At 41.0% G+C, this 13,613-nt stretch overlaps 1 protein-coding gene across 4 annotated transcripts in view; it reads left to right on the top strand.

The window, feature by feature from the left end:
• The window catches only part of LOC109033156 (sphingosine kinase 1), a 150,323-nt gene that overhangs the window by 42,176 nt on the left and 94,534 nt on the right, over positions 1–13,613 (top strand). For all 4 annotated transcript variants that reach the window (XM_072297227.1, XM_072297230.1, XM_072297228.1 and 1 more), the window contains exon 2: positions 2,968–3,109. In XM_072297227.1, coding sequence (XP_072153328.1) covers positions 2,968–3,109 — 142 coding nt within the window. The remainder of the gene's footprint in view (positions 1–2,967; positions 3,110–13,613) is intronic.

The raw sequence follows: 13,613 nt of genomic DNA, 5'->3' as shown, positions 1-13,613 counted from the left end.
TGCTTACGTCAGGTTTTTTACCATACCATACTTCCGCAGGTGTCATGTCATTGAAGTTTACCGTCGGACTTCTATTTATTAAATAAGCTGAACTTAAAACTGCTGCTGGCCAAAATTTCTTGGGCATATTAGAATCAATCAACATTGCCCTAGCTTTCTCTACAATTGTTCGCATAAAACGCTCTGCTTTACCATTTTGTTCTTGTGAATACGGAATAGCATAATCGACCGTAGTCCCGTTTTCTTTACAATAAATTTTAAATTCATTTGAAATATATTCTCGGCCGTTATCACACCTGAGCACAGAAATTTTCTTTTCAAACTTGGCCTGAGCCATTTGTGAGAATTCTTTGAAGCAACCAAATACTTCGCTCTTGTTTTTGATTACATATACCCAAACAAAATTCGAGTAATCATCAACAAAAATCACGAAATATTTTTCGCCGTTCATGCCCTGAGGTGATATTGGCCCCCCTACATCAGAGTGTACTATTTGTAAAACTCGTGTACTCTTACTCCGTGTTTTGAAAACTGATCTCGTTTGTTTACTAGCTATGCAAGATTCACAGAATGCGACCTTGCTGACTCGGACCTTTTCCAAGCCACTGACCAGATTGTTATGAATCAGCTTCTCGAAGTATGTGTTGCTGATATGGCCAAGTCTTTTATGCCATTTCATAGCTAATTCATTGTCAACTTCTACGACCAGAGCTTGATTCATAACAACCTCGAAATGAATTTTATAAAGATTTTTCACATATCCCACACCAATTATCTCATTTTCACAGGATAGAGTTACTTCCTCATTTTCAAAAATTACTTTTATATTCGCCAAGTTCAGTTTTCTTACGGATAGGAGATTTTTCCTTAGTTTTGGGACTAGCAGAACGTTTTTTATGCAGCAATCGATTTTTTTATTCCCTACTTCACTCAAAACATTTATATTTCCGATACCAACAGCCTCAATGAACTCATTTTCTTTTGCTATGGCAATATGTATAGGTTCCTTTAGTAATGTTAGTTCACTAAATAAATCCTTTTGAAACACTAGATGATCAGAACAACCAGAATCGACATAGAATTCAATGCAATTTTTATTTTCACTCACTGCGTTTTCTGTTAGAAAGCAAATGCTGCCAGCTGCGTCCTTGTCTGCATGGTAGCCTGATTTTTGATCTGAATTCTTCATGTCGCCTTCTCCTTTGTTTGGTCCACTCCTTCCATTGTTGTGGCCGCTGTTGTTGTTGTTCTGCTGCTTAGGTGGTTTCTTACATTCTCGTTTCCAATGTCCAGGGATGCCGCAGCTGTGACACTTTCCCTTCCTTGTCGCCTGAAACGCCGTTGTTCCAGATTCGTCCTTTGTGCCCGAAGTCCTCACGCCACCTCGTGATTCTTCTGCCGCGAGTCTCGCCACCAAATTCTGAAGAGTCTTCTCCCTCGCTTCTGTTGATTCCCAAGACGTGGCAAAGTACCTGAAACTTTCCGGGAGAGATACGAGCACTTTGGAGATCAACATGTCGTCGCTAATCCTGCATTCTGTCTGAGCCAGTTGATACGCCAAGTTCTGCAGTTTTCCGATTTGATCCACCAGTTTACTTCCTTTCGTCATCCTGAACCCATAAAACTCCTGAAGTAGGTTGCATCTCCTCTGTGCCGTATTTCTCTCGTAAAGCTCAAGCAACTTTGTCCACATCTGGAAACTCTTTGTCGCTGTCATGATGTGCGTCAAGATTCCCGTCTCCACAGTTTGGACGAGTATCCTCTGTGCCTGCACGTCCTTAAGATCCCATTGGTGCGCTTCCTCTGCATTCGTTGATGATCTCGCTTGCCTCCCTTCCACAATGCTGAAGGCTTCCTTATCCTTAAGCAAGATCGTCACCTGAAACTTCCATATTTGAAAGTTGTCTTCACCCCAAAGTTTCTCGATTTTTATGAATGCGTTCTCCATCTTGGCTGCTATCCTGAGTTTGGCGCCCGTTCTCTGCTCCTGGACCTCACGTCAGATGTCCACCTGCTAGAACCGCCCAAAGCTCCCTCTGGATGCCTGCTGCCTCAGAGACGCTGTCCTGGAGTTGTGGATGTAACCTTTTTGAGTTCTTGTACCTCTGCTCGTAGCCTTCTCTGAGTCCTATAGTTCAATTTGCACCACCAAACCAAAATATAAGCCAGTACTAGTGCGATGATCAGTCCGTACAAGATGTAGTTGTGATAGTCCACTGCAACCTCCTGCTCCACGGTTTGAGTCTGAGTGTTGACGTTCTCCTTGGATACTTTACTAGACGAGTCGAACCAGCCCATTGGATAAGTGACTTATAATTTCGGTTCGGTGCAAACTTGAACAAAGACAAAGATACCAGCTATTTGCAGAGCTACTTACTCACGATGACTGTAGTGACTGCTGTAGTGACTGGGCTCCATAACCTGTCAAGATGCATGGGCGGGAGAAGGGGGGAAAAGGACGGCACAGACAGAATAACGCCAGTAAAATCGGCTTTTCATACTAACTAACTTTATTCACAAAACAGATACTTATATACAGGTAATTGTCCTCGGTCAACGCTCGCAGGCGAGGTGCATTCGTCAATATTGAAGAGTAAACATTAAACATAGAAAGGTCGTTCAACACTTATCAGTTGTTGCCATATTTCATGACATTTTTTTTTTTTTACAATAATTTGTTTTTGAGCGTTGTTTTTGAAACGATTGAAGTTGCTGAAAATGCAACCGGCAAGATCACGAAGTAATTCCTTGCGAGCCATAATCCCCCTGAAGCGAGTGATCGGGGGTCCAGGGGGCGGACCCCCTGGCTAGATGCGGAGGCGGGCGAAGCGAGCTGAAGCAGCTAGGTCCATCTAATCCCCTTTTCTTGCTTTAGAAGATGCTTTTGCAAGCATTTATCTCTCTGTTTGCCTCTAAATCTATGAATGACGACTTTCAACAGAATTCCTTTCCGTTTGCGTGTTACAGTCAACAAACTTTTGATCATTCTTAATCCTCGGAGTGGAATGTGCAAGGCACGGGACATCTATCAACAAAAGTTCGTCCCTCTCTTAATGGAAGCTGACATTCCATTCGATCTTCATGTTACGAGGTTTCATAATGATGCTAGGTAAGCTGAGACTCCCACAAAACCTATTCATTTTTCTTATAAATCTGTCCCTGTCCAGTTACATTATGGGACAGTGAAGCATGCGCACCTGCGTGTAGTTCTGTCATTTTGAAACTCCTTTTTCCAACAAAATATGTCAATGAAACGCAAAGAAGCCTCTACTTCTAACCCCATCTGCAGCAAAAGGAAGGCTGTTAACTAGGAATGGGTCTTTGTATGGGTGCTTAACTGCTTAGGAGATGCGGTGGCCCTAAGAAGGGCCATTTTAGTGAAGCGAAGAGCTGCGATGGCGGGAAGCTGGCAAAAGCGAGAAAGCGGGAGCTGTGCGGTGCGAGGTGCGACTTGGATGACTGACTGAGCACTAGTAAGGATGTAAGCCCGAGGGTGCTGCTCTTATTTGTAGCCACGGGGAGTGAGTGTGTCGGCCAATCACAGGCGAGCGCGGGACGCACCACTCTAGAGATGCGGTGATTGACCGCCACATTTGAAACACTCATCCTCAAATTGCTCCCTTTTAATCCTAGGGGTGGTCTAGGGTTCCATCCCTTCGAATCTAACCCCCCCCCCCCCCGGTTCTCCTGGTCTACCAGTGATTTTAAAAAAACAATTAAAAAAAAATTGTAATTCGAACAATTGACACAGAAAAACCATTTGAAAAAACCGGCGCTCCGCTTCGCTCCGCGCCGGTTTTTTGGGGGGGGGCTTCGCCCCCCAAGCCCCCCCAGGACGCGCGCTTCGCGCGCGCTTTTTAGTTTGAGTGTCCATTCCAGTTGTTCTGTCTTCTTAAGCGACCCGCGCTTCCACCGCGGGAAGAGTGTATTTTCCGAAGGGGAGGGGGGATCAATCTGTAAGGGAATGAATTAATTTCTTGAGCACAAGATATTAGTTGCGTACGTTGCCAGCGAACGCGCTGCGAAAGGTTGTGACGGTTAAATGGTGAGATTTTGTTCAAGAACAGATCATTTAACCTGACCCACTGTGCGACGAACAATTTGTCCAGAATCTTCCTTCCCCTGACCCACTGTGCGACGAAAAGTTTGTCCCAAAACTTCTCTCCCCTGACCCACTGTGCGACGATCAGCTTGTCCAAAAACTTTCTCCCCCGACCCACTGTGCGGCCCTGCTCCGGCCGGCTCCCCTCATGCCGCGCACCCCTCGCCTAAAACTTTCAAAGCTCGCCATTTTTAAACGGCTCGACCGATTTAGCTCAAATTCAATACCAAACCAGTCCTAGGGGAGAACTACCACCCGTAAAAATTTCAGCTCAAAATATTCATTTTCGCTTGAGTATCGAGTGGACAAGATTTGACCTCCCCCCACTTTCGAGCCCCACCCCTCAAAATCTGTTGCCTCAAATTTCAATTTTTTTTCGCAGAATAGTAGTCCTAATGAGTCTCTACAAAATGCAAAAAAATTGGTCAAAATATCTTTCAACGTAAGAAAGATATAACCACTCAAAAATCGAAAAATCTTCAAAAGGCGGAAATACATACATACATACATACATACATACATACATACATACATACATACATACATATATATATACATACATACATATAAATTCTAATTTCATGGTTATTTTATGTTTAATAAAGCGAACTTCAGCGAACAACTTCAAGCGAACTTCCCCCCTCGCAAAAATAGGGAAAAAGAAGAGACGGTGGTTGGACCGTATTTGTCCTCATGTTCTGAAAAATTAAGTGCCGCAATAAAACCATTTGGATTATCGCTAGTAACAACAAATAAGTGTAATTTGAAAGGGTTTAAATCAGCTCTAAAAACCAAAATCCCAAACGAGAAAATGTCCGACGTGGTTTATGAAATCCCATGCAAAGGGTGCCCAGGGGTCTACATTGGGCAGACTTCACAGTATGTACATAAGCGCCTTGACGGACACAAGTTTAATAAGCATGAAAAAACGGCACTTAAGCAGCACGTAAAAGAAACAAACCATCAATTTGATTATGATAACACCAGAGTGCTAAAACAAGAGAAAAATGAGCAGGTCCGTTTAAATTTAGAAGGGTTAAGCATCCTCAAAATAACAACGCTCTGAATTCACGGACAGAATTTTCCCATTTTGAGGACTATTTGGTAGGCACTGATACCTTTTAATTGTTACCCATTGTTTTGTCGACCATTTATTAATAGCTGTAACTCAGGCAACAATGTTTGTAATGTTCGTTAGATTATAACTATCTTTTCCTCTGGATCGGAGGACTAGGTGTTTATTTCTCGTTTTTCCTTGTTTTGTCGCCTCAGTCTCTGCCTGAAGATGGTGCGAATAATAAGCACCGAAACGTCGCATTAAAAATTTTTTTGTTTAAAATAAATAAATGTACGGTTAAACAACTCATGAAGTTCGCTTTATTTTACATACATATATATATACACATGAATTTGAATAGCATATATTTTCGTGATCTACGACCCGTGATCGGTGCTCTTCACAATGTCTCAGGTCTAGGTCCGACATCATGGGAGAATGCAATAGTGTATTTCCTTCGGAAAATACACTAATACAGTAAGATTTGACTTAAATAAATTAATTAAAGTAAATTACTAAATTAAAACGAGGCAGCGCATTTGAATGGGAATAATTTTAATCACCTCCTCATTACAATAGCTAAGCGTGTACCAATTTTAAAGGAAATCGCTTCGGCCAATTTTTATCTAGAGGAGGCAGAGTGAGTGGGAACAGCAGCTTTATATAAAGTAACTAGTCGTGATTAGCTCGCTTTGCGAGCTGACACGTCTAGCCGGGGAGTGCCCCTGGACCCCAGTTCTACGCTTCGCGACGAACTTGCGACTCGCTCCGCGAGCCGCCACCGCCCCGCACAGTTTTTAACATTGATGAGGAGACAACATCTATGTCTTAATCTTCTTTTTCACCAAGTTTTACAGAAATTGATGTTCTAGGAGTCCGGACCGCGTTTTCGTGCGGGGCCGCCATCTTGGATTTGGAAATGATGAAAATCTGACCAAAAATGCGAGTTCTCCGTCGAAATACACCTCCTACTACCGAATTTCACAAAAATCGATGGATCAGAAGCCGAGATAGCAATTTAGGCCACGGCCGCTATCTTGGATTTTGAGATTTTGAAAATCTAACCAAAAATTCGAGTTTCTCGTCGAAAAATACCTGAGGATACCGAGTTTCACGAAAATCGATCAAACAGGAGCCGACTTAGCATTTTAGGCCACGGCCGCCATCTTGGATTTTGAGATTTTGAAAATCCGACCAAAAATTCGAGATCCCCCGAGAAAAATACCCCCGCTTACCAAATTCCACAAACATTCGTCGAAAAATACCTCCTAAAACCTTAAATTTCGTCTATAAGGCAGTGACGTCACGCAACAGGATTGAACCTGTTCGGCGCGATGCGCGTAAACAACCGCGTATCACCAATGTAATACTTTATGGAGGAATAACTTTTCTCTCTTGCGGGCATCCGAGGCAGCGGATTTGAATGGGAATAATTTTAATCAACTCCTCATTACAATAGCTAAGCGTGCACCAATTTTAAAGGAAATCGCTTCGGCCAATTCTTATCTAGGGGGGGCATAGTGAGTGGGAACAGCAGCTTTATATAAAGTAATAAAATAATAATAATAATAATGATGTATTTCCGCCTTTTTAAGATTTTTCGATTTTTGAGTAGTTATATCTTTCTTACGTTGAAAGATATTTTGACCAATTTTTTTGCATTTAGTAGAGACTCATTAGAACTACTATTCTGCGAGAAAAAATTGAAATTTGAGGCAATAGATTTTGAGGGGTGGGGCTCGAAAGTGGGGGGAGGTCAAATCTTGTCCACTTGATAACTCGAGCGAAAATGAATATTTTGAGCTGAAATTTTTACGGGTGGTAGTTCTCTCCTAGGACTGGTTTGGTATTGAATTTGAGCTAAATCGGCTGGGCCGTTTAAAAATGGCGAGCTTTGAAAGTTTTAGGCGAGGGGTGCGCGGCATGAGGGGAGCCGGCCGGAGCAGGGCCGTACAGTGGGTCGGGGGAGAAAGTTTTTGGACAAGCTGATCGTCGCACAGTGGGTCAGGGGGAAGAAGTTTTTGAACAAGCTTTTCGTCGCCTAGTGGTCTAGGGGAAGGAAGATTAAAACGTATTGGCCCTAGTGACAATTTTTGTAAATGGCTAAGAAGTTACTTGTACGGAAGATATCAGTACATCGAAAGAAAAGTAGGAAAAAATAAGTATAAGTCCAAGAAAAAAATTTTCCGAGGTGGAGTTCCACAAGGTATGGTCAAAGCGGCCATCCTTTTCATAATTAAACAACCGACATAGCAGAATTTGAGAGTAAAGAGATGAATATTGAAGCACTTATGTCTGTGTTCATAGTGTCCCTTTTTACTGATGAGTATTACTCGTGAAAAGCAGTCAGTTAATGGAAAATGTAGAAATTGATACTAACTGAATAAGCAGTCAGTTAATGGAAAATGTAGAAATTGATACTAACTGAATAATCAGCTTCTTAATGCAATGATTTTAAATAAACTCACTATTTTTTAATGAAGAGAAAGCCCAATTTATGGCTATTCAGAAGAAAATACCGACATGTTACAGCTTCAATATAGCTTTATTATAATCAATTTATTACACTAGTATTAATTAACTAATTTAAAGTTAAAAATTAATTAAAATTGAATATCTAAAAAATATAATTAAATATAGTAAAAAAAAAAATTATAAAAATTTAATTTAAGTAAAGATGATAATCTTTTACCTTTAAAGCAGAGGAAGTAGGCGTAATTAAATATCGAGGTGTTTATTTTGACAACAAGCTCAAATTCGAAATGCAAGTAAATAAAGTGACAAGCAAACTGCACTGTGTCTCACTCATATTTATAGTCCTGAGCAAATACTGCAAAAACAAAACGCCTATATTAGCATATCATGCCCTCTTGGAATCACACCTAAGCTACTGTTTTAACACCTGATCTGATGCATCAAAAAAAAAAAGCTGTGTGAAATACTCATCCTCTAAAAAAGAGTGATTAGGATAATGCTTGAAGTTAAAAACGATGAATCTTTCAGAGAAATTTTCAAGCATTTTAAAATCCTGAAGCTCCCAAGTATTACTGGTATTAAAGTATTCAGATTTGAATTAAATCAAGCAAAAAAGGAAATTAGCAACAATGAAACAAGAAATCGGAAGATTAGCGCACCAAAAAAAAGAAAGTAAATATATTAGCGCAATTATTACACCAATCACCCAGAATTGATAAGAGAATTCTCTACACACACTACAGAATTTACAAACAAAACTAAGGAATTCCTCATTAAAAAACGCCCATACTCGATAGGTGAATTTATGGGAATAGAATAAAGATGAAGGGCATAATTTAATTATTACTGAAAGGAAATGCTGGATCTAGTATTACAAGCGTCAAATTATGGCACCTAAGCTGATTGCAGCTTAGGTCATCTTAGTTTCTTATACAGATACTGATCTGTATAAGACAGGTGCAAAGAAAGCACTGTGGTCTGGTATATGTTATGCGTTTTGCTTCAATCTACAGGGTGTTCGAAAAGTCCCCTCCCCCCCTCTAACTTTTGACCTAATTGAGGTAGAGATTTGAAACTTGGAGGGTGTTTCTAGATCAAAGGGAGCTACTTTTTTACCCCCCTAAAATTTTGGGGGGTTCCCCCCCTGGGGGGGGGGGGGGGTTACGGACCCTAACTTTTTTTTTTCAAATGGGAAGACCCCCTTTGTGATACCTCGTTCGAAAGAGCATACAAAAAGACAATTTTTCGCGCAAACCCGAAGTCATTATCTCAAACCGTTCCAAAATGGCGGCCGGTCAAAGTTCAAAATGACCGAAAATTGGCACCTCTCCTATTTGCACATGGATTTGCTTGAAACTCGGTGTCTGGAGGTATTTTGGCACGAGAAAAACGAATTTGACGTTAGATTTTTAAAAAAACTCTAATTTTTCAAAATGGCCGCCGGTTTAGGCTCAAAGTGGCCGAAAATTTGACAAACTCGATTTTTTGTCAATAGATTCACCTGAAATTCGGTATCTGAGGGTATTTTGACCCGAGAAGACCGAATTCGACGTTAGATTTTTAAACAAACCCTAATTTTTCAAAATGGCTGCGGATTAAAGTTCAAAATGGTCAACAATTGGCAACCTCGACTTTTTGCCGATGGATTCGCCTGAAACTCGGTGTTTGGGGGTATCTGGGTAGGAGACAAACCCAGATACCCCCAAACACCGAGTTTCAGGCGAATCTATCGGCAAAAAGTCGAGGTTGCCAATTGTTGACCACTTTAAGCCTAAACCGGCGGCCATTTTGAAAAATTAGAGTTTTTTTAAAAATCTAACGTCAAATTCGTTTTTCCCGTGCCAAAGTACCCCCAGACACCGAGTTTCAAGCAAATCCATGTGCGAATAGCAGAGGTGCCAATTTTCGGCCATTTTGAACTTTGACCGGCCGCCATTTTGGAACGATTTGAGATAATGACTTCGGGTTTGCGCGAAAAATTGTCTTTTTGTATGCTCTTTCGAACGAGGTATCACAAAGGGGGTCTTCCCTTTTGAAAAAAAAAAGTTAGGGTCCGTAACCCCCCCAAGGGGGATCCCCCCAAAATTTTAGGGGGGTCATAAAGTAGCTCCCTTTGATCTAGAAACACCCTCCAAGTTTCAAATCTCTATCTCAATTAGGGCAAAAGTTAGAGGGGGGGGGGACTTCTCGAACACCCTGTATATTAATTATGTACTTTATTAAATTCATATTTCTACACAGGGTTAAAAGGGTTATCCAAAAGTCACTGACCACCCTTGTAACTTTTTTCCCAACTGACTTAGAAGTTTCAAACTTTGGGAATGTTCCTAGGTCTAAGGTAGCTACTTTTTGGTCCTCCAAAATTTTGGGGGCGGGGGCTAATTTTTTTTTTAATGGCAACCCTCCCCATTTTCGACACCTCATTCGAATGAAAATAATAATAAAAAAAAATTGGCCCAAACCACGTATCAAAATGTTGATTTTCCACAAACTGGCGGCTGGTCAAAGTTCAAAATGGCATAAATTTGACATCTCCGTTGTTTATTGACTGATCGGCATGAAAGTCGTAGTCCAGGGGTTTTAAGGACGAGAAAAGCAATTTTGGTAGTAGTTTTCTACGAAAGTCAATCCTTTTCAAAATGGCGGCAGTTAAAATGGCGGCCTAAAGCGGGAAGTGGATATCCAGGTTGCGAATCGTTAGATTTGCATGAAACTTGTGAACCGCGAGTAATTTGGCACGAGAAGCACGAATATTTTATTGGATTTTTGTAAAAACTTCAAAAAGCTTCAAAATGGCAACAGAAAACTGGCGGGGAAATTGATAATACGGCTGTCTACCAATGGATTTGCATGAAACTCGGCCGCCATTTCGATAGTATTCAGCATTTCAAAAATGTAATACAAGATTCATTTTTTCGAGCCAAAAACAACCAGGCTATCGAATTTCATGCAAGTCCATTAGCAAACAGCCGTAATATCGATTACAGTGGACTCTCGATAATTTGAACCTCGATAATTCGAAATCCTCGTTTATTCGAAGGAAAGTCCGTTTCCCTTAAAAATCCCTCGATAATTCCAAGAAAATCAATGTATTTTTCTCCCCTCGTTATTTCGAAATTTTTAAGCTGGCGCGGCCCTCTATAATTCGAATTTGTGACAAAAATTCTCTCTGTAATTCGAAGTGTGGGAAGTAAATATGGTCCTCCCTCTATAATTCGAAGTACGACGGCACATTCCCTCTACAATTCGAAGTCAACTGCTTATATACCTGGGTGTCTGAAAGAGCTGATAGGATTGTCAAAATGGAAACATGTAGGTAATTAATAATTTTAAAATTAAACTAGGGGCCTGAGGCCGCTACGCGGCCGCTAAACACTGGAAGGGAACTGCTCGTAAGAAATCATAGAACAACCACGTTTAAGTTATTTATTATAATTGAATAGCAACTTGAATTGACAATAAATTTTGAAAGAAGGTATAACATGCTCTGAAATTTTGGAAAATGAAATTGGAATTTTGAATTTATCATTATTTAATAACAATTTAAGTATAAAATCTGGAAAAATTAAATTATTCCGAAAAATAATTTCGGACTTTTAAATGTGAAGTGCCAGTATTGTGATGCCTTGCATTTCAAAAAAGAGGAGGTGAACGGCCATTCTAACAGATGTTGTCATAATGGTCTTCTCAGACTTGCCGAGCCTGGAATCAATGACCAACTTCGTGACCTGTTCTCCAAACCCATTTTCATGACCAACATTTTGAGGTACATCAGTTGTATGGCTTTTGCATCTCTGTCTGCTTCCAAAGCCCATATAATTTTGAACCAAATCTTCTGCTATCGAATACGAAAAATCATGGAGAATTTAAGTTTTATGTTGACCAGCTTCTCGGAAGAAAAATAAAATTTCTAAGGAAGTCTGCAACGTCGCAAATGGAGAAACGTCGTCTCTCATTTTGCCCAAAAACATGTATGTATAAAATTGAAGGCATTATGACTGGCCTCTCTCAACTTATATTTGTATGTAACGATAAACAATGGGACGCGTTTGCTACGGCGCCTTGATACAACTATACAACCTCGACGGATGTCCGTATTGCGTTCAAAAAATTGAAGGCGTTTTGACCCCCTGCTCATACTACCTGTAGTTGATTCGATCAACAAGTTGATTCGATCGACAAACGCGTTGGTCGGCGGTGACGGGAACTTGATGCATTTTTTTTATCTTGATGGATGTCCGTATCGCACCGACTGAAGAGCGAAACCACGTATCTCCATTGCGGTGTTTCAAAATTTCCGTCCTTAATTCATCTCTTCCATGAGAAACAATCCATATTTACGACTTTAAATTTTGAACCAAATCTTCTGCTAATAAATTAAGAGCAAATGACAATGTGGGAGACCACGCTTTAGCAATTCAATAACATAAACATGTGCAACAACTCTACCCAGAACATTTTCTTTTAATACATCTCCTAGTAATTGATCCAATTTGCAATGAAAAACTCGTGAAACTAAATCTGGACGATCTGCAGCAGTTTCTTTTGGCGCTAAAGCAGCGGTTATTTCCGACCATTTCGGGTTACACGTCATTGTCAAAAAAATATCTGGTTTGCCATACACGCGGACAATTGCCATGGCATCTTGATATCTTTGAATAAGACTACGGGGGCTGCCTTCAAAAGAAGATGGTAAAACTACAATTCTTCCAACATTCATATTATCGAGTCGCGCTTTATTCAGAACAAAATCTTGCAACCCAGCATACTGTTCAACTCTGAGTTCGGACTGATGCTCTCTAATATAATGAAGCCTCTCACCTTAGACACGAATATATGAATCTACAATGTATTGTTGAAATAATTTCTTGGATTGGTGAATATGGGAAAATGCTGTTCTAATGGCAAGCCTGTAACACGCGAATTGTAGCATGGTTACATGTTTGCGATTAGGCTGCTTGCATGGTCCATTATGCTCCATTTTAGGATCCCAGCCTGGTTCGCCATGAGGATAGAGCAAAGGATAAATCATTGGATCACAATGAGGACTTAATACAGATATTTGGTTGGCAGAAGATTTGGTTCAAAATTATATGAGCTTTGGAAGCATACAGAGATACAAAAGCCATACAACTGTTGTACCTCAAAATGTTAGTCATGAAGATGGGTTTGGAGAACAGGTCGCGAAGTTGGTCATTGATTCCAGGCTCGGCAAGTCTGAGAAGACCATTATGACAACATCTGTTAAAATGGCCGTTCACCTCCTCTTTTTTGAAATGCAAGGCATCACAATACTGGCACTTCACATTTAAAAGTCCGAAATGATTTTCCGGATAATCATTTTCGATAAAATTATCAGTGCTCTGCCGAAATGGATTAAAGTTATTTCCCTGTTCACCCCTACGTCGTACATTATCCATCTCACTGAGATAGCCATCATGTCGCACTTTGCGTCGCGCGGATAAATTGCGAGAAACATTGCCACGCTTCGCCGGACGCCCACGTTTTCGACTCCGATCCATTCCCAATATTGAAACGACTACGCGCACTTTACTAAAAATTCGGGATTCTTCATACACGACAAATATTAACAAAATTCAAAAGACGACGCGCACTGTACGAAAAAATCGGAATTCTTCATAGACGACGAATATCCATGACGACGAACGCCTCGGGCAGCCGAGTCATCAGCTGACCAAGAACGAACAGCACGGGGAAAACGAAAAACCGCGCATCTCCCAGCTGGACGAACGGGATAAGCGATCTTTCGGAGGGCGCGAGGGGCGCGGGGCCCGACGCGCGATCCCCGTATTTTTCCTGACCCCGCGGGACCGGGACGGTCCCGCCGGCACCTCCGACGCCCGGATCGGCACGACGGTCGCGGCGCAATTTCGAAACAGAAATCGGGCTTACGGAATTATATATTAGGATATATATAATTAATACTTAATAATAACCTAGTGCAATTTTTACCTCAGT

The sequence above is a fragment of the Bemisia tabaci genome, chromosome 2 (assembly GCF_918797505.1).
Source record: "Bemisia tabaci chromosome 2, PGI_BMITA_v3".
Lineage (NCBI taxonomy): Eukaryota > Metazoa > Arthropoda > Insecta > Hemiptera > Aleyrodidae > Bemisia > Bemisia tabaci.
Note: the sequence above shows the minus strand (reverse complement) of the source record. Positions and strands in the feature narration are given on the sequence as shown.